General features: G+C 38.4%; 1 protein-coding gene across 7 annotated transcripts in view; it reads left to right on the top strand.

Moving 5' to 3' along the window:
- ROBO1 (roundabout guidance receptor 1) overlaps positions 1–20,932 on the top strand; it is a 650,911-nt gene extending 629,979 nt beyond the window's left edge. For 5 of the 7 annotated variants that reach the window (XM_055701108.1, XM_055701113.1, XM_055701107.1 and 2 more), the window contains 7 exons: positions 2,196–2,340; positions 2,655–2,906; positions 6,748–7,157; positions 8,954–9,106; positions 16,826–17,134; positions 18,408–18,607; positions 19,199–20,932. In XM_055701108.1, the coding sequence (XP_055557083.1) occupies positions 2,196–2,340; positions 2,655–2,906; positions 6,748–7,157; positions 8,954–9,106; positions 16,826–17,134; positions 18,408–18,607; positions 19,199–19,213 (1,484 nt within the window). In that variant the 3' untranslated portion in view covers positions 19,214–20,932. The remainder of the gene's footprint in view (positions 1–2,195; positions 2,341–2,654; positions 2,907–6,747; positions 7,158–8,953; positions 9,107–16,825; positions 17,135–18,407; positions 18,608–19,198) is intronic. The other 2 variants (XM_055701109.1, XM_055701111.1) reach the window with 2 other exon arrangements.
- The last annotated feature ends 1,402 nt before the right edge of the window (positions 20,933–22,334 follow it).

Raw genomic sequence — 22,334 nt, 5'->3', positions numbered from 1 at the left:
AACATTTGAGTGATACCTAACAGAACTGCCTTAAGAAAATTTTCATTTTTTTAAGTAAACCCATACTTTTTATTAAGTAAAAAAGCATGCATGCATACATAAAATTTTCATAGATTTCAGTGGCTATACGTCAAAACTATTTTTGTACATCATTCAAATGTAGAGAATTGACAAGTAAATTTTCTCATCAGCATTTCCTATGCAAAATATCTAAAAGTTCTTCGTAAAAATCTTGAGGCAAGACAGCCCTTTGCGCTGGGGAGTGCTGACTAGGGCACTGAAATTGCACTCTGTGCTTTGGAACCGCAGAACATGGTTTAATTCAAAAGAGACTGCTGCTCATTGGAGTATAATCTGTTCACTTGCAGCTTTGATGTCTGGTAGAGGTGTGTGAAATGCTCAGAACTGGCTTTACTGTAAGTCTGATACTTAGTCTATGTTTATTTGCAGCAGGCCAGCTATAGGGTGAGTTCATGGTCACAATCAGAAGCCCCCTGGACTTTACATCTGCTAATCAAGACGAGGACTTTTCTTTTCCCCTTTTGTTCTGCTGTTGCCTTTGATAGTCCAGTTGCCTCAATCCCAACGTGGCTCCATCTTGACCAGTTGTGACTGAGGCAGAGCAGAGGCATAAACCTGTGGGTGAGCCTGCAGCGCCTTTGGGCGACCTGAATTCTCAGTGGCTGGGGTGAGATGAGCATGGCTCCCGATTCTCCCAGCTGCTCAGGGGTGTTCTTCTGGGAGCCAGCCTTTTGCCCATGCCCACGTCTGCAACATCAGGATGTGGTGCTGAGCCTGTGCTCAGTGGCGTTGGGACCTGAAGTTCGGCATGAAACATCTCAGGGGTATGAACCCCTGCAAATTAAAAATGAGAAGGTGGTATTCTCCATGCCGACACCTATTACAGTTATTCATAAGACTAACAATTTATAGTCCTACAAGGATTCCAGCAGGAATGAAGCAAGGTGACCAGAGTAATAAATTAATTGTGCTGAACCTAGTATATATCATGTTGCTTAGGGTAGAGAATGCAGACGATGGTCGCCTTGGGATAGTTAGGATCTTGCATGACATACTGAAATAGCAGAAAAATAATTGCACATAGCTAAAACGTATTTGTATCTGGCAGCTAATGTGGGACAATAATAAGCAGAACTACTGTCCATAAGAATGGAAAAATCTGAGACAGCAGAAGTGAGAAAAACAAGTTTGCTAAATCTTGCTGCAACATATTTAATTGCGTATAATACTTAACTATGGTACTATAAAACCATGCCTCAGCTGAAGAGAGAAATATTAAAGATTCTAAAACATACTAAAAAATACGGTGACTTCATCTGCAATTAAAGAAGTAACAATAACAAAGGATAATAACGTATACTGAGGAACAGTGGTAGGGCAGTTCTCATCATAGCCATGTCCAAAGTTAAAATGGAAGATCACCTGAATAATTGGTCTTATTCAAAGTTATTGGAACTGTTAAGGCTGCGTTGTTCTATTATGAGCTATAATTTCCTGGTAATAGTAGTTGAAAACATTTGTGCTATACTTCATCGATCTTCTTTCTTCTCTTTTCTGTTATTGTAGTTCGTCCAGCAATTATTTTCAACTGCACCTGCCATTTAAACTAAAACTAGTAATTTCATTGTGCTTAAAATGTTTCAGTGGACAAGTACAAATTACATATATTCAGTGACTTAATGCAACAGTGGAACTTTAATAGATCATATCTGTATCATATTGTATTTTAGGTTCCAGCAATTAAATAGTATAAAGGCACTTTAGAAAATATGTCTACAGCTCATTTGTTTTAGATGTTAATCTATAATGTAATTAATAGAAGTAGGAAGCTCACTTTTAATGACATTGCTTGTAAAATTAATGTATGGTTTTATCACATTTTGACTATTTATTAACAATTCAAGTTTTGTATCCCATGTGCTTTTTTCCATGCTATGTAAAGTTTCTGGTTAAATTCAACTGCTTAAAATGCAGAGTAATTCTGCGAAGCAGCTACAATTACAGATCGGTGTAAAAAGGAGGAATGCCAGTTTATTCCAACTCAGCACAACAGTAAATTCCCAGAGAATTCAAGAGGATCTGGGGAGGACTATGGTTATTTTGGTTTTCAGAGCTAATGAGTGATGAGGAGGTACTTAAAAGCATTACAAACTTGTTCTGCTTTTTATTCACAGGGAGTCAAGGGCACAAGAAGGGTGCTCGGACCCCAAAGGCTCCCAAGCAAGCTGGCATGAACTGGGCAGATCTTCTCCCACCCCCTCCCGCACATCCACCTCCCCATAGCAATAGTGAAGATTACAGTCTTTCAGTGGATGAAAGGTAAGAAAAACGAATCCATCAGCCATTTCCCACTTAAATCACTAGTTGATTGAACAGTAATTTGACCTACAAGCTGGCAGCGAGACCTTCCTTCAGTACCATTCTGGTGCTCCTCATCTAGCTGTGGTGTGGCTGTGTAGAAGTCACTTACTGACAGTGGTACACATCCAGTCAGTGCATCTTTACTAAGCTGTTTTCAAGAGCACATATAACAATGATTATTTTTTTTTTTCTGGGCTATTTATACATGTATCAGATCTGCTAATTGCACAGTACAAATTTAAGTCCTTATTTTCTTAAAAAATTAATTTTAGCTATGACCAAGAAATTCCTTGTCCTGTCCCACCTGCAAGGATGTATCTGCAGCAGGATGAGCTAGAGGAAGAGGAAGAAGATGAGCGAGGTCCTACTCCACCTGTCCGAGGAGCAGCTTCCTCTCCAGCCGCTGTCTCCTATAGCCATCAGTCAACTGCCACTCTCACCCCCTCTCCCCAGGAAGAACTCCAGCCCATGTTACAGGACTGTCAGGAGGATCTGGGACACATACAACACCAACCTGACCGGAGGTGTGTCAATGCAAACGTAGCGAGAGAGATGTGACAAAAGTCATCCTAGCCCCACTGAAAATTCCTGTTGAATTCAGTGAGGCCAAGATTTCCCCCGTGATATTTATTCTGTTAAAATTTAACTTCTAATCCAGGACACTAGTACTATTTGTAACCTAAGAAATGTGTAATTAAGTTGTTTTATTTTTATACCATGGAAAGAAATGCAGTATATCACTTTACGGTACATACGATGCTGACATAAGTTAAATTCACAGTCATCAGGATATTAAAGTGGTATCGTTAACACAGCTTACCATATAATTACAGTTCCATTGTTTCCAACAGATTTACTGCATTATTACCATAAAATAGCATGCATTATTTCACAGTAACTGTGCAATTAACTTGTCACCAATATGTATGAATATATATAAATATATAATTTATATAACCTATAGATTTTCCTGCATTCATAAATCCTAATACAGGAAGATATTGCTTGCAAAATTTTCTTTAACATTTCCACCTACCCTTATTTAAAGGAATAACCAACATTAATAAAGATAGATATTTGTTAGAGGGAAATTTTGTTTCTTCTCTGAGTTTCTTTTAGTACATACTCTTTTGCATATACAATCTCAGAGCTTCTCTTCCATAAAACAATGAAATCTGAATGAGGCTTTTTATGTATGATGCTTACTTGTCTTGCTTTTTTTTTACGAAGGCACAGCTTTTCCATCCCAAATTATATTTTATTTTTTTCTCAGGTGGTTTGCACATACTGTTTCTTACCACAAATATAAGAACTACCTGCAATATTCTAGGCACACTTTCTATTTTTAGTGACATGCAGGCCTATGATGATGAAATGAATTTGGTCTCACCAAGTAGACTGTAGAACTTTGATTTTATTTAATACAGCTTACTGGACTTTTATGCATGTATTTTCCAGAATGTAGTTTGAAAATTTAGTTCATTTTTATTTTTCCCTTTTTTAAGTAAACAGTAGTTATTAATCTTTTTTTCAAAGGGACTGTATCTGTTTTTAGTTTTGCTCCCCACTTCTACGTGGTCTGCCTTGTGTTATTTTCTTTATTCTGTATGATAACACTGTAACACTTCTTGTACTGTTTATCTTTTTCTCTTCCTCTGACTTCCTGAGTCTTTGAAATCACTCTCTTTATTAGTGGTGGCTAATAATATTTTCTTGTAATTTCCCTTGGCCCTGGTATGTCAAGGCATAGAAGTGTTCGTTTTAATCACTTAAGTTGTCTGGGTTATTTAGAGGTTAAACTAGCCGGACACTAATGGAAAAGGGAAATGCTAAGTGAGCGATGTGTTGTGAGTGACTTTCCACAACCTCAGCTACCATGTTCTGGAGTGTGGGAGATGCACACTGACATAGAGAATGGAGTAAGTGTTGGAGCAGACGTATGCAAACATGTATAACCAGCCAGCAACTGCCTGGAAAGTAGAAAGTTTGCTCAACACAAAGACTTATGACTAGTCACCATGAATGTCATCAAAAGTCGTGGCAGAAGTATCTGGAAGGATGTTCCAATTTAAGCTTCTAGGGCATACAGCTTAGTCATTGAGTGAAAAAATAAAATGTATATTTATTTTGTTCTTCCTGCAATGGTTAAGTCTAGCTTTGCTGAAAGCCTGAGAGTTGTTAGTGACTAAATTTGTCTTTTTCGTCTTACTTTTTCAAGCATTGTTTCTTTTCTTTTTGCTACATCCATCTCATCAGTTAAGAAAGATTCACTTAATTCTGTTTACTCGATTTGTAAGGCTTGGCTGACTGCCTTTTCCATCTAACGGCATTGATATGACCCGTGGCATTGCTGTTTAGGAGCTGGATATACTGTGCTCAGCAGCTGCAGCCCATTCGGGAAGGGGGGTCTGTTTGGAATATGGGGTGACGAATACTTTCCAATTAAGAATACATTCTGAGTGGTGCATGGCTGTGTTGGTTTTGGGGGTGGGTGGGGTGGGTGTCCAAATGTTGATTTCTTTAGGGAAAATAATGTCTAAAATACTGTTTGTCATACTTTTTATAAGCTTTACTTGTAGTTCTGCTGAATGTTATGTCAGTTTCTAATCAGAACCAGGCATCTAGAATGCAATGCTGGTGGTGGGTGGTGTACTGTAATATTTCTCTGTCCGGTCAGCTTGCTAGAAGTATAGCAAACCGAAATAGAAATCTGTGCTCTGGAACAGTGGATAAGCAGAGAAAAATACAAAGATTTAGTGAGATAGCAGATGATGTCAATGTTAAAACAGGAGCTGATACAGGGGACGATGTCACTGTTGAAAGGAGAAGCAGTGCATCAGATAAAACGAACAAAGTATTGTTAATTCTGTATGCCCATGAACCAGCTGCTCTCAATTAGCCTATCCTTAAAGGCTGGCAGGCAAGCTGTGTTTTCAAGAACCCTAACATATTTTGTAACCGCTTGCCTGTCTTCGAACACCAAAACCTAGAGAACAGGAAGACTGGCAAACATATTGCAAGGACAGTTGTCACAAGAGCTTTAAATTAAGGCAGTAAAACTTTATTAGGCAAGGTCTCTAGTCAAAGGCAGGTGGAGATTCCCGTGCAGCAATGGCTTCTGCGATTTGGGGGGATGGGCAGGTTATTAAATGATTATTGGATATATATCCCAGGCTGACCTTTTCTTCATTCCATTCCGTATTTAATACAGCAAGTGGAAAACAGTGGCTAGGTGTTGTAGTCCAGGGAGGTTCCAGCTTGTTTTTGCCACAGAGTATTAGGTTTTTCCTTGCTAATTTTTCCTTCCAAAATTAGTAAGTATTCCCATTTACTAAAATAATAAAATTAAAAAAAATGCCTGTGCCCCTCCCTGCCCCCTTCAAAAGAAAAGATATAATTTATGAGAGCCACCATTTGTCAATGAGATAGTAAGAGGGGAAAACTGACAAAGGAAAATTACTTTGGAAATTGTTGCCAAGCAGAGTGCAGCAGAAGTTTCTGGTGAGAACGCCAACGGTACAGCCTTTGCTGTGGAGAGTATTTTTTGCCTGTCAGACAAATGGCCATTAAGGAGCGTGCCCCTGGCCCTGTGAAGAAAAACTGCTGACAGTGTTACTACGCGGGACTTCTGAGCGAAATATTAACTAAACAGAATGTTGATCTAATGATATATAATACTTGGCCTCTTTAAGCTTGAGACACCGCTACTGATGATTTAAGCTCAAAATAAATTAACCTATGCATCTATATGCATTTTGGTATCCTTAATATCTAGAACTAACATTACAGTAGAGAATTCTTTCTTTAAATTAACGCCTAGAGCAATTAAAAACATAATGAAATAACAGTATCTCTTTTTGTATCTTTCTGAATCATGAGGTAGGTGGAGGGAAGATAATGTTTATGAAGCAATCTCTTTGGATAGAGGCATCTGTTGACATTGATAGTTTCAAGCTTCTAGAGCAATATACAGACACTTCTTTTGCTCATATTCTCAAGGGTGCACAAATAATTATTTTTTTTTAATATCACATGAACTCTGCCTACCTCTTCACCTAGCTGTACATGTACTATTTGTAGCATTGTGCAAAATAAAGCAATTTTCATTAAAATACGTGATAAAGGAACCATGTTAAAAAATCAGATTTCTTTGTGGTAGATTTCAAACTACGTAGCTGTCGGTCCTGATTTACAGCAAAAATAAGACGTAGAAATAACAACCAACCCTGAACCTTTCACATACCAATTCTGTTGATTCAAAACGGCAGGTCAGGCTTGTTGGGAAATAAATATTTTCATCAATCTACTATTCCTCTGACTCTGTTATGTGACTTCAATTCTTCTTACCCTTGTATTTTCATGCAGACGTCAACCTGTGAGTCCTCCACCCCCTCCAAGGCCTATCTCCCCGCCACATACCTATGGATATATCTCAGGGCCCTTGGTCTCTGATATGGATACTGATGCACCAGAAGAGGAGGAGGATGAGGCAGACATAGAGGTTGCCAAGATGCAGAACAGAAGGCTCCTTTTGCGTGGCCTTGAGCAGACACCTGCCTCCAGCGTTGGGGATTTGGAGAGCTCTGTAACAGGGTCCATGATCAATGGCTGGGGTTCAGCCTCCGAAGAAGATAACATCTCAAGCGGACGGTCTAGCGTTAGCTCTTCTGATGGATCATTTTTTACCGATGCAGATTTTGCACAGGCTGTTGCGGCAGCTGCGGAATACGCTGGCCTGAAGGTTGCCAGACGTCAAATGCAGGATGCAGCAGGAGGTGAGTTTGTCCTCTGTTTGATGGGAGAAGAAAAAACAATGGCTATTTCGAAATGTATTTATCCACAGCTGCTTCCTGGGTTCCTGTTGTTCTTACAACATTCAGACATTCAGGAGAGGGGCAGTCAGTTTGCACTAGTGGAAGTGCAGAAAAGGAGTTTTGGTGAAACAGTTCCAATAAATTGCTGCTCTACATTGTTTTTCATAAGTAGATCCTAATTTTTTGGTCTCATTGATTACTGCCAAACCTCAACCCTGCTGGTGGATTTGCGCCCAGGATTGAATGAGAAAAAAAATTAATTACAGAATTCTATCCTTTTCCTATTATAAAGCTCCCAGTGTTTTCAGTCACTCTTCATGAGAGATTTAATCCCTCTGTGTTGACATGTCCACATAAATAGCAAACCTTTAGAGTCATATTTCCCCTATATTTGAAAATAATGTAATAATAGTAGTTTTCCATTTTATACTTTGTTGTTCTCTTTTGGAGACTGCTGTTTAAGCTCTTACTGCTGTGTTATTGAGATGAACTGAGTTTGTCCAGGTTTCATAATTTGACAGCTCTTATTAGCTGCAGTTTAAATTACAGATTATGCATATGCAGCAAGGCCTTGTGCATGTGTTCCATCTTTTTTTTTCTCCTCACCGCTGGACATGTGAAATACGGTATTTTAAATATTTCATGTTTTACAACATACGGGATATTAGTAATGCTGGGTGTATACAGGTAATCAGTAACCTGACCATGCCAAATGGATATTGTTATAGTTCAGCTAAGAAATAAGAATACCACAGCGTGGAATGCAGGTTTCAAGCAGATCCATGAACATTTTGCCAGTCATTCTTATTAAACTTCCAGACCTGGGGAAGAGGTACTCTGGCACAACTGTGTCCACCCTGACTTCACAGATTTGCAGCCATCCTCCCGTTTCTGATATCCTCTCCCACTTAATAGTCCTTTGTTTCATTTCAACACAGCTGTTCATCATGGAGAGTGAGAGGGGAGGTAATTTAGTAATTCTGGATGAAATCCTGGCCGATTGAAGTAGGTGGCAAAACTCCCATTCATACCCACGGGGCCAGTATTTTATTTGTTGTATACATATAAGTTCATATACAGTTCTGTCTATGTGGGTGTAAATTCATATATTTAGAAAAGGTCTTTTTACATCCCGTTGCTATTACAGGTAAAGAGTTTTACAACAGTCAAGTTCACGTCGCGCAGGATTTTTATGTATTGATGTTACCTATACCTGACTACACATCCTAAAAATGTGACACTTCCTACCTGCAAATAAGCTGTGATAAAATGCCAGTTGAGCATCCCTGATGCATTTCTGGTAACTCTCTCAAAGCAGCAGAGGCGGCCTCTGTACCTGGGACCTGCTGGCGACTTGCTGTGCATATGGCACGGGTGTCCTCGCGCTACCCGAGCTAGGGGAGGTGAAACCCGTCTTGAAAGTAAAAAGTTTTGTTGTTTCTGGAAAGTTGCTGGGCAGGAAACCTGCTTGTGCTTGCCTACTGATGGAGTTCACATTCCTTGGACAGGAGCTACCAGCCTCTGAGCAGTTGGATAATTTCTGTGTGGCTAAGCCAGCCTGCCTACTGATGGGGTAGCAAATGTGTCGATTTAGTTACAGCTCACTCTAAAACTGATTACAGGAAGGGTGAGAGCTTTATTTTTGTTCCAACTGTATTTTCAGGTTTCATATAGCTAGGTCATTCTGAAAAGAAAGCGTGAGGTGTCTTTATTTTGGGTGAGAAAAATAATAGCTATTGTTCTGTAACAACTTCCAGGCCGTAGACATTTTCATGCATCACACTGTCCTAGACCCACCAGCCCCGTATCGACTGACAGCAACATGAGTGCTGTTGTAATACAGAAGGTCCGACCTGCCAAAAAGCAAAAACACCAGCCAGGACATCTGCGCAGAGAAGTCTACACAGATGGTGAGTCCACTGAAATGGGTGAAAACGTCAGTGAACCTTTCTAAATAGCATTCAATGTGCGTGTGTGTGTGAAATTTTTCCACAGAGATAACATTATGTTTCAGAATTCTGTGATTTGTGTTTCCTGTTGCTAAACACACTGCAGAGATTAATCATTCTAAATGCCAGAGTTCCTTAATACTGTACATTGATGCTTCCACTCCAGAGCTTTGCACCTGTTTTCTATAGTGTCCTAATCTGCTAATTACTGTCATTATTTAAGAGCCCAGATAGCATAAATAGTACAGTCAATGAGAATAATGTGTGGTTAGGATTAAAATCTTCATTCACATGACTGACTACTAAAACCTTCAGAATGTATCTGTTCCTGAAAAAAAACCTTTTACCATTCAAATGGTGGACAACACAAATCAATGAATTTTAATCCCGACCATGGCATTGTTGCAAGCGGTTACTTTGTGAGTAAAAGCAAAATCTAATCATCTTCTTTCGTGCCTTCACACACAATATCAACTCCTGCTGAAAAGGTAGTGCTTGTGTTCTCTTGGGAGTGTAGGAGGATAATGCAAACATTGTGATGTTGTCTAGAGAGAGCCTTTAATGAAAATGCCTCAGGTGGTGCAGCTTTTATTAAAGCACTACCTTCCAGTTTTATAAAACAACCCACGGGCTTTGTTGGAAAATCATGTAAGATAAATTCTCCAAGACTTAACCCATCTTGTCAAGTTTGCTGATTTTGCTAAAGGTGGGGGGGGAGCAGAAAGAAAGGCATCTTTCCCCACCTCCTGGTTCTCTGCAACAACAATCTGATAAGGACTTTCATTACCAGTCTGAAATTTTTCAAAGAGGGGCATCATTTGCCATTATCATATGAAAGCCTAATATTATAGATCCTTATCCAGGGTTACAAGAAGGGAGTTTTGAGCCACTTCTCCCCATGATTCCTGCCACTTGACAAAAAAATTTAATACAAAGCTCACAGCACGATGAGCAGAAGTAATTTAGCAATGAGTGGTTGTCCGTGCTATTATCTGTACTTTATTCTGAGTATTTTCTCTCACTAGCATCTATCTGATATTAGGCTGCATTAAATACTGGCATGACACAGTGCACCTGGGCCTCTTGGCTTATGCCCAGGCCCCTTCTGTCAGTGAAACTGAGCGGTTGGAATATTATCTGATTTCAAGAGGTTATTACAGTGGTTTTGTGCATGTTTGCTTCTGTGAAAGGACAACTCAAGGTGTAAATCCCAAAACTGTACCAGGAATGTTACATTTATGAGACCCTCGTAATGGTGTATTGCAAGATTTTATGGACATTTTATCAGCTTTTATTCTCTTGAAGAGAATGCTCTTAACTGAATAATTGGCTGAGCGGCAAACCTTGATAGAACCAGGACATCAGAAATAAGATCTGGACAGGAGTTTTATGTGGCCGTTTTCTTCTAACAGGAATAAATAAGAGATGGGCCTGTATTTGATGACAGGGTTTTGTGAAAGCAGTTATACAAAATCAAATCACAGAGCATTGTGGTTAGATACGGCAATAGACTGGACAATCATGATCAATATTTGTTTTGTGTTACATACCACCTGCTTACTTCAGCATATTTCCTAGTTAGGTAAGAATTTCCACTAACCTGTTCAGTGTGCAATACAGTGTGGTCATTCAGGGAACAGCAAATTACGGCTTTAATTTCTGCAGATCTAATAAAACACAGTTCAAAGGTTGAAGATCTTGTTTGGTTTTGATGTTTCTGTTTTTCTTCCCTGATCCATTTACATAAGCATATTTGGAACCTTGTTGAATATTATAAGCATTCATCTTAATAGCCACATCTCGTATATTGTCCCTTTAGAATTAGCTATAAAATAACATCTATAATTGCTTTCCCTAAGTGGAGAAAAGTGATAAACATTTAAGCACAATTGACCTTTCCCAGATATACAGGGTTTTTTTTCTGTTGGCTTGATGTCATACTGTTACTTATCTTTTTTTGTAAAGGCGTGCCCGATTCAAAGATTATTTTTTTCTTCATAGTGAGTGAACATATGTGTGTAGTACATTTGTAGTACAGAAAAGCAGATATTCTGAATTTAAGCAGTTATTGGTGGCTAAAAGCATTGAAAAATACTAATAAGAGAAAAATACATTATTTCTCAGCCATTAAAATGTAATTCACTTTCACATATAAAGAATTTTCTACTGTTCCCAAATTACCTGCTTTACTATTTGCTAGCAGTTTCATGACATCCCAGTGTCATGAAGAATTTGCATGATTAGTTGACAGAAAGGATATATAAACAAATTCTTTGCATCAGTGGTTGAAAATGCCAAAAGGATTATCAGCAGCAATATCTCTAAGTCTTAAATTCTGGATTTTTTTTTTTTCTTTATACCACAAGATTTATGAAGGAGATTGCTGTTTCTGAAAGTGTGTTTGTTACTAATGTAACAGTAAAAAGTCTACTACTACCCTTTCTTAAATAAAGGAGAGTGCTCTCTGATCTACTCTGCATTGTACAAGTAGTAACAATATTGTCTTTTCTGCTAGCATTAGTTCAAATCAGTTTCTGCTTTATGTGAAACAGGATTTCAGCTCAGTTGTATTGTTCCTTGAAAGTCATCCAAGCAGTGAAATGTTCTCCATATTTGTTGCTAAAAATCTTTGCTCAGTAGGTGGTAAGGATTGAAATGTATGAATTTTTAATTGCTCTTCATCTAGCCTTTTAGAGTTAACTACTAAGAGTGCATTACAAGAACCAACTAACAGATGCATCCTCCTTCTCAACCTTGCCTGACCTACTTAAATATTTAATTTAAGAAACCGAATTTTAACAAAATACTTTTGTCTTTTCTAATATTAATGTGAAAGTATCTTCTGAACTGCCTTGACTTATTAGTTACAAGCCCTCAGAATTGTAAGTATTTCGATAAAAACAGCTGACATTTGTACTTTGACATTGCTTTAGTTCAATAGGTCTTTCAGTAGGAATTATGCCATTGACTGTTCACATGAGATTTTAAATCCTGATTCTTTTTAAATCTCGTGAGTGACAAAGGAAGAAACACTAACATTGTCACAACTGGTGGAGACTGTAACTGAGTTTTTTAGCTGTGTTATCAATTACGTGACATAAGGGCAGCTGAATTTCTCACAAAAGGCAATTGAATATCTGCCAAATATTTCCATGAATTTTCACTTTGAAATGTTAAACCATTATGCATGCCAGCATCATTTGTACTTTTGTCTCCCTCTGCCTGAGCAGTACAAAAAACCTACTCTGCACAAATTTCAACAAGGTAAAATGTGAGTAGTAATGCATTTCTTACCTCTGCTAAAAACCAGCTTGTTGCTGAATGATAATAATGTTCAGATACCTGTCCGCTTTGCAGTCCTTACTTTTGATTCTATTGTGAGATATTTTGTAAATGTTGATTTTGATACTGAGGGAGGTTTTGTGGAGTGAAAATTGGTTTGATAAAAGCATTATGTATATGTACAGAAAGGCAAAAAATACCTACAACCCACTGTTTTTTATAGATCATCCTGGGTTTTGCTGTATCTATCTATTAATCTCATTATAGTACAGATTGAGCATGTTTCTTGAAAGATAAAACATGAAAATACTATCAAAACATAAATAATTGTGGCTGAGGTTATTATGTAACTAAGAATCTTAAATGATCCTAGAACTTTACTAAGTCGGGAGGAATCGTGAGTTTTGCGTGCCTGCATAAATTTGCAGTAGAAGACAATTCACTTGGTATCTTCCTCCAGTATCGCATCAGGTCTGTAACTGCTGTTTGCTTCAGGATGCGACCATAGAAATCTACAGCCCAATAAGAGCTTAAAAGAGCGAGTTGCCTAATAAGGCCCACTTCACTCATTACTCACTACTTACAATTCATCTTTTTGTGCTTGTTTGTGCATTCTCCACCTCAGTGCCAAATTAACTAAGCAGATTCTTTTTCCCCACTCCCCAGCGGTGTTTTGCCTATCTCGTCATTCCTGTATATGTTCTTACTTCAAAAATTATCATCGCTCCTTTCAAAAGACATATGGAAGGTTTCCCCTATAGACTGTGCTATGAAATGGTGTCCGTTAATTGTTTGTGTTACGTGGGAAGCGGTACGACAGTAATACGTAGATATGAATGAAACGTGAACACAGCTGACTTTAACAAATACTTCTGAGTTCTTTATATTGGTTTCATGTTGCTTTGTGATTTATTTTTTATTCTTTACAATAGAAGCTTCCATTTGGCTTTTAATAAGAAGTGTGCCAGTTTGTACTGGAGGCAGATTGAATCTGGATTTTCTCTGTGGTCTGAGCTGTTAAAATAAATACCACAGGGGTGTAATAGTGTTGACCTCTGAAAAGTTTTTTGGGTTGGGTTTTTTTTTCCCCTCTGTAAAGGATTCTTTTCAGCGAGAAGCACTGTGTTATAATGAAGATTTTTATAGTTTCCCTGCAGGTTGCAAAAATGTGCCTGGAAAAGAATATCACTTTTCTTTAGTTATTACTGTATGATAGAGCTACTGCCATTTTATGAAACTTTTTTTTATATCAATGCATCTTTCCTTTCCATAGTCAAGCTTTAACACCACTTTGTTCGTTGTCCTCTGTAGCTGGGTAGAATTCTTGAATAAAGTGGGTTGTTCCAAGTTGTATTTTATAGGCGACAGGAAGGATGCTGTTCCTTCCCTTTGGTATGCAGCCAGCGCATTGCCGTGCCGCAGCTGTTGGAGCCTGGCTCCAAGGGTGACGGGAAAGCTGATGTTAGGTACCTACGCTCCCTTTTCCTCTCCAGCCTCATCACAAGGGCTTATTCAGGCCTCCAGCAGCTTAATGGAGACAGCGAGTGGGGAATGTGAGACACAAGATACTGCGTGAACAGCTGTGGTTCCAGTAACCTATGCTTCTGAGTTTGAGTATCTTCATCCACTTCTGATTCAGCATGTCCTTTTCCGAGAGAAGACATGTGAGAAGGATGCTTTCCCCAGAAAGTAAAATACTGTTTGAATCTCCGCAGGCTAATGCAAAGTTTTATTTTCTAAATCTTGACCAGGTTTTATAATCAGTAAAAGTATTCTGCAAAAGGTGGGAACCATCACCATCTTCAGCCTTGCTTCTGCAGAACAGTTCTTGTGCTTGATAAACTTTGGTCTGGATCTGACATGGTCTGAAGCATTGGGCTTTCAAGGAACATGTCACATGCAACTCCAAGGTCTTGGGCAGTCTTCACACAATTTTTCACTTAGTTCTTGCATTCTAAGAGGTTATGTACTTCTTCAGACTGACATTTTTTGGAGCAACTATTGAAACTTAAGATCGCACAGCTATGGATGTGATCAAGTATCCAAACTCACAGGTGCTTGGTTTAAGCATCTACAGGGCTGGACAGCACCGTGCAAGTGGCTTGGTTCGCTCTTTGGTGGCTGCAGCTCCCGGAGCATTTTTAGAGGAGGTGGTCTGAATGCTCCTCTGATGTCTGGAATTACAGTTTCATTGCTAAGGTCATGGACTGGACAGAGGTTACCTCTGCAAACCACGTTTAAACAGTTATGGGTAACAAAGGAGCACAATCTTCTGTGCTTTCTTACCAAATCTGTTGTGTTTCCCATCTTAGTGAATCAGAAGTTGTCTCTCAGTTTTACCAGTTTAGTTTCCTCAGATAAAAAAAATCTGGTCCATTGCCCACAGATCTGCCTTTGTTCCTACTTTATAGTCTAATATTTCCCACTTTATAAATAAAATTATTTTGATTCAGCCACTCAGTATATCCAAGCCTGTAGCTAATTTACATTGTACCTTCTCAAGTTTTGGAAATGACAGTGCTTTTCTTTAAAAGATACCTTTCTCTTTTAATGGTGAATGGTGAGTGTTAAGTAGAAACTTAGAATGATGTCTCAGTATTCAGTTGTTTACCTTTAGCTGCTCCCTAAAACTGCTGCTGCCCAAACAGCTCAGTTTTGAAAGACAAACTACGCTACACAAATTGCAAGGAGTATAAAGCCAGTTGTCCAACCTGTTCTTAGCTAAGAGGAACAGAAATGAAGAAGTTTCTGCGTTTTTTTGTGAAATAGATTTAGCCCCTTATTCAAGCCATATATTTGAACACGGAGAAGTTTTCTTGGTTGCTTTGTTAGTTTTTTTGTGGGTGTTCTTTTCTTTTTTGCTCTCTCTTTTTGTGCTTTATACCAAGACAGTGGAATTAACACAGCAAGAATGATGTTACAGATCTCATTTACCTGAACTATGTCCAGCCTTAGGAAATGTCCTTTATGACATCTTTCTTCCTCATCATCCCAGTCCAGACAAGCAATAAAATTTCCAGTCTTATTTAAAAGAGGTCAAGGGCAAATCCAAGTTACGTCACTAGTCGAACATGGAGGGTGGTGCCCATTAAGCTTGTGTAGAGCGCTGAATTCTGCAGTGCTACACCTTTCCACAGAGCTGTACCAAGTCACTTGTGCTTTGTGTCACTGGGAAACCTCTCAAAAACCTCTGGCATCTGCTGTATCTGAAATTATACATATATGTTAGATGTCTGCTTTTTTCTTATTCAGGAGTACTACCTTTATTCGTGGCCCAATTTAGTTAATTTTCAGATGGAACATTCTCTTGAATAGACTGTGAATTAGCTGTATATATAGGGATGGTGTTAGAAAAACACAGCTGCTCCAAGATTTTTGTGGAAGTAGAAAGAATGAATGCACACTATTATAAAATGCTGAAGTTACATTTTTTAAATAGTGCCGCTATCTTTTTTTTTTGCAATCTCACTTGAGAATATTAACTTCAGAAACGTCTTTCACATCTCTTTTTTTAACCTGTTGTTCTCATATATGCATGATTTGTTCCTACAGCTTTGTTGTGAACTGCTTTTGTATTGTCTCTTCCTTGTTTGATTTTACCCTTCTTTTCCTTCACATTTTGTATTCCACAGAGCATTATTGTATCCTGATGAACAGTTTACACATTCTGGTTTTAATTCTTAATGCAGGAATAGAAAAAAATAACTAATTAAAACATGTGTGCCTTATAATTACTATTTAAAAGCAATTTTAGAACTCCTTAAGCTGTGCTACTTTGAGGAGACAAATTCTAAAATCTTGTGTGTCTTTTTTTTCCTTCTTTGTTCTTCCTGAGAGCTTGCTACTTCATCGATGTGTGGATTATTTTTTTTTGTATCTCATGACATACCTCTGGACATCAGGGATATCTTATGTTAGATCAACCTATTATGTTGAAAGAGGAATGCAATAATTATAAATAAATATTATAATAATATATTATAAATAATACATGCAATAGCACAAGCTGCTGTGTTGTTGAATGGACTTAGCAAAACGGATAAGTATCAGCAAAGATATGTTAATATATTTAACTCTGTGTCGATAACTGTTACCGATGTGTTAATATTCAAGTGTCTAAAGTTTATTACAGCTTTTGTAATGATTGTTAAGAAAATACTGTGATTTGAAAAGTCAGAAAGAGGTCATTACTTTATGTTTTTAAAGCTCAAGCTTTGGTAAAAATACCCATCAGCAGTTGTAACAGTAACATAATAGTTTTGGGGATGGAGAGGGAAGGGCAGAGTGAGCGCCAGAAGTAAACAGGGCATCTGTTTCTTCAGTTGAAGTTAAATATTATTGTTTAATTTCACTAGCATGTGATGTCATCATAATTCTTATTCTTTTTCAACTTTCTAGACTTGCCACCCCCTCCTGTGCCACCTCCAGCTATAAAATCACCAACTGCCCAGTCCAAATCCCAGCTGGAGGTGCGGCCGGTCATGTTGCCAAAACTTGCTTCTATAGAAGCGAGGACAGACAGATCTGCAGAAAGGAAAGGAGCGAGCTACAAGGGGAGGGACGGGGTGGATGGGAGACAGCATTCAGACGTGCGAACAAATTCAGGAGAGCGGAGAGAATCACAGGATCAGCAAAACGATGGGAAACTGCGAGGAAATAAAGCACCAAAACGAGAAGGCACGCCAGCAAAAACTCATCTTCTTCAAGGTTATTTTGCATGCTCTGGGTTACTGGAGTGTTGGGCGTTGACCACAGGGAACAGGGCAGCACTTTTCAGGGCTCTCACACTGCCGGTGTGAGTGAAACTAGACCTCCTGACTTGTCACCATTTATTGTATACAGTGCTAATATAGGGCACCTTGCAGGTTCTCATTAGGGTAAAATGGAAAGAAAAGCATAGATTTTCTGTCTTGCCTTCTGTATACCCATCACGTATTAAAGCTAATGCTGAGGAAGCCCAAACAGAAATATTCTTTCAGAGTTGTAAGGATGAGTGTCCTTGCCCCTACCATACGTTTATAATGTAGTTATATTTAATCTATCTAATTAGAATCTAATTGATACGGGAACTGAGTGAAGTCAGATAGTAGATCTGTAAGTCAGAGATTTAACTTTTCTACCAAAGAATTGGTGCTTTGCCCATTTTTACCCATTTGTAAAAGAGAAAAAGGCCAGAATAATATCTGGTCCTGTTTAAAGAATCAGAAAGACGCAGCAGTAAAACAGTAGTTATAAATGCCAACTGACATGGCATTGTGTGAATCAGACCTGATCAATGTAATCTCTTGTGTTTGGAAGTTGGTAAGATTAGTAATTAATGGAACATGATTAATGGAATTTGCCAAGTGTTCACTAAGACTTTCAACACAGATTATACAAACGCCTGGTCCTTTCTTCCCACAGGTGTCCAGGGTCAATATCAGGGGTGACTGGGTAGTAAGTTCATTAAATGGGCACATTAGTAAGAGGTGCTTATGTTGGATTGCTAGAGAGAAAAAGCATTAGAAGGTTACCTTAGAGGACGGTGCTGACATTTTAAAACACACCTACTAATTTTGTTTCAAACTCAGTCTGAGAAATGCAGGGTCTCATATTTAGGTGGAATGAGCTCCTTGTGAGTATCGTGCATATATTGTCATTTCCTCCTACTCAGTCATACCGAAAATACACTACCAGGGGTTGTTTTTTACTTAATTTTTCTGTAGAACATAGAGCAGGGATCATAAATGGAAATGAAGTGGACAGTAATCATGAATTAGTTTTTTCTGTAGTGAATGTTACCATGTGAATACTATAAATTTCATCGAGAAAGCTTCTATAATGCTATTATGGCAACAGTATATTTCATATTCCTGTCAGGCATCACTTGAAACCTACTGAGGATCATAAAAAGTGAAATAAATCACCTGCATGCAGAAATGTTAGGATCACAGTATCTCTGGGCTTGTAAACATAACAATGTATATATTTAATTATACAGAGGACATCCTGCCATATTCTAGACCAACGTTTCCAACATCAAATAATCCTAGAGATCCCAGCTCCTCCAGCTCTATGTCATCAAGAGGATCAGGAGGCAGACAGAGAGCAGATCAAGCAAATATAGCCCGAAGGAATGTTGCAGAAATGCAAGTACTGGGAGCTTATGAACAAGGAGAAGAGGAAGAAGAAGAAATGGAGGTAACTGCGGTTGTACTACTGCAGAGGACTAGACTAAGATTATTTCCTGTGCTTAGGCAGATGCCAAGAAAAAGCATTTTTGAATCAGGAATATTTCTCTTCAGAAGAAAACCAGTACATTTCACTGTCTATCAACATTATGCCCAATCCAGGAAGAGAAACTTTAAGAACGTGTCAAAAACATAAAATTCAAGTAATATGTAGCATACTATAACTGTCACCGCATTAAAGCCTGTGGAACAGAACTTGTAGAAATATGGTATTTAAATGTGCAATTTATATTTACAGTTTCATTCAAAAGTGAAAATAAAAAACTGGAGCATTTTAGAACACCTTGACTTTGCCTTTCACATTTTTTGAACGTTTATCATTCTAGATTCAAGGCATGAACCTTTTTCTTTTTTTTTCTGCCTAATGATTTTAATTCAGTTTAAGTCCTTATTGTAGAAAGAGTATCTAAATGCAGTCACGTTGCTGCACATAATTAAAAGTAGTAATTATTTTTAAAAGGTAATAATTCTCTAAGAAATATGTGAAACAAATTTTAAATGATAAAATCTAACATGTAATTTTTAATTTTTTTTAATACAGGAAACAGAAAGCTGAAGACAACGACATGTACTGTAACAGGCTTTTAAAATCTAATCTGAAAAAAAAAATCACTTAAGATGCCTCAAGTCTGATGATGTTTGACGCCAGAAATAATGTTCAGTGCAATCAGAGTGTACAATTTTTCATTTTTCTCCATGCCATCAGAATGCTAGTTTTTATTTTACTCTTTCTTTGTAAACCCTCCTTATTAGGAACAGCCCTTGCCTATTCCGTAACGCTAAGGGCATCACCTTCGCTGCCCGAGAAGGCAGGTAAGCTGCTCTTCGTGGTACTTGGGTCAGCTGCTGCTTCAGGATTAGCACAGAAGGGAATTCCAGAGTCTGGGATCCCGAGGTTTCTTCCCAGCAAGGCAGTGCTTAGAACACTGCTAGTACACCAGTGAGCCCAATCGAGAACGTTGCAAGTAATACAAGTAATACAGCATTGATTAAAAAGACCCCCAAAGTGAGCATCGTGCAGAACGTTTTATTCCAGGGTTTCACTATAGCCTGCAGTTATTGCAAATGCTGTCTTGCAGTTTCTATACAGACTGTGTGTCTTGTTTTCTGCCAGTCTTTTGCTAACCTTTTGCAGATGATACAGTTTTACAAATGCAAGTAAAATTAATTTGGGATGAGGTGGCTCTTATTGTAAATATGTACTCATTTTAAATCCCCTGTGGTACTTTGATTTGTCTTTCCATTTTCATCATTAAGTACATTCTTATTAAAAATGCCCTTTGGGATAGGCAGGAGGTAAGCCAATGTGATTGCTATTTGCCTAATCGTGGCATGAGCAAGTTTATCTGAAACTTCTTCTGATTTTCAGCTTCAACAGTGCTGATGAAAATAAGCAAAAAAATCAATGGACATTTTTAATAATGATTGGGTAATATCATTAACTGTTACTGGCCCAAATCTCAGACCTCTACTTGTGTCAATTAACTTTAAAGAAGTGCCACTTAAAGAAATTTTGTTTGATCTTGGCGGTTAATTTTTTTTGTAATGCACTGCTTATCTTTTTTTTTTTTTTTTTTTTTTTGGTTTTAAAAGCACAATCACTAAACTTTGTTTGTAAACCATTGTAACTATTAACCTTTTTTTTTGTCTTATTGAAAATGTTAAGCATTTGTTTGGGATATTTTTCATCTTTTTGTTAATGCTCTATGTTTGTATTTGGAATATTTGAATGATGACAGATGGTAAAGTAACAAACGTAAATGTGGGCCATAATCAAAACACTTCTCACTTTTCCTGGACTTACAGAAAATTACCAATTTTGCTGTGGCCTCTCTGAACATTGGATTATCATTAAAGCTGAAATAGAGGCATTAGTTGCATTGAATTTGCCAAATGATGTCCTCTGTCTGTAGAATTTATGATCCTTTTTGTAATTATAAAATTTCTTTGTCATTGGTGCTAATGGAAAAATGTGTGTTTGTTTATTGACAGCTATCAGGTCTAGCCCCAATGAAAAAAAAAAAAAAAAAAAAGAAGAAAAAAAAAAAAGTGTTTTGGTGTTTACCGAGGACTGAAATTTTTCATTTAGCTAATTTTTGAAGAAAGGTTCCATAGAAAGGGTGTGCAGTACTAAAGGAACAATCCATGTGATTAATGTTTTCATTATGTTCATGTAAGAAACCTCATATTTTAGCCATAATTTTGCATACTGAGGATCCAATAATCAGAAAAGTAATTTTTGTCACATTATTTATTAAAAATGTTCTCAAATACATTATCTTTCCTGCGTAGTTTCTTGTGTTCCCTGCAACGTATTTTTAGGGCCAACTTGATCTTACTTCTGTTGGTAGGAGTCAAAATCTGTTCCGCTGCAATCTGCCGTTTCAGTAGCGTGAGCAAAGTGGGAGAGCTGGATGCAGTCTAAAGGTTTTACATAGTCACAAATGATTGCCTTAAAGATCTGATTTCTGGGCGCTTCATGAACTGTGATAACGAAAACATCTCTTAGCCTGCCAGTTTCCAACGAGAGATGATGAAGGAAATCTGTACCAACGAAAGTATTCACCTCAGGGGTGAGACACATTTGTTACAGAGGAAGCGAGATCCAAGTAAGTGAAGGGAATGAATATTACGACTCATATGTTTGTTGGGACCTGCACAAAGGCAATTTTTCTTCCCTGCCTGTCGTCCTCCTGAGCTGTAGCCATTCTGTGGTCACCAGAGTCCTGCTGTGGATCACCATCAAGTAGGTGATGGTCCCTTTCCCACTTTTGCTTTTTTGTACTCCTACTCATCACCCTGTTCATGCCCTTCCTTACCCTGCACCTGTCATCCCAGGTAAAAGAAAAGAAAAAAAAAAAAAAGGAGAGAGAAAAAAGATAGCCAGCACACTGCATAGGAAAAAATCAGTACATCTTTTATTCAACAAATGTTTTGGTTCTTGTCTTTTTGACGACCATACTTCCCTTTCCCAAGAGCTGGAAGCACTCCAGAGCTAGATCCTAAGGTTCTGCAGTGTACTGCACTGTCTTACCATAGAAGATTGCTAGAGCTTGACAAGACGACTTATATCGGGTGTAAACCTTCAAGTATAATTTTTTTTTTCGTAGTTGTAGCTTTGATGCAGGTATTAAGCAGAGCGAGTAAAATGTGTAATGTTTCTGTGTTGCTTAAAGGGGTTTTTTTGCATGTCTTTGGTCCTCCTGCCTGAGTTCAGCCCACCCGGTGTTAGACCTGCCAGTATAACCCAGACAAGAGCCCACAGACCAGACCGTGCTGTGCCGTAGGAGATACCCATCTGCCTGCCCCTTTCCCTTGGCGCAGGCTGGAGAGGTTGATGTGATGGGCACAGACTGCTTCAGCAGCTGCTTGTGTCTTTCCTGGCACCAGGAATGGCCTCATGGTTTGGGATCAAACCGTTGCTATAGCAGGGTCTGGGGAACAAGTGGGGCTAGAGGAAGGGTCCCTGAGTGTGTCACAAAAGCTGAAGCTGCTGGCAAAGGTGTAGTGGTGAATCACAAAAGTGGGGTCTACTTGCAGCTCGACTGTGTAGACCTCTCCAAGGTGTATCTGTCCAGAAAGGCTGGTGCTGCAGGCCTGAAATAGCAGGTACTCACCTCGATCTTTACTGCCATGGTCACGTGCTGGAAACTGCGCTTCGGATCCCCAGCTGGTGC

This window comes from Falco cherrug, chromosome 2 (genome assembly GCF_023634085.1).
Source record: "Falco cherrug isolate bFalChe1 chromosome 2, bFalChe1.pri, whole genome shotgun sequence".
NCBI lineage: Eukaryota > Metazoa > Chordata > Aves > Falconiformes > Falconidae > Falco > Falco cherrug.
The sequence above is the reverse complement of the archived record's forward strand: the minus strand, read 5'-3'. Positions and strand labels throughout refer to the sequence as shown.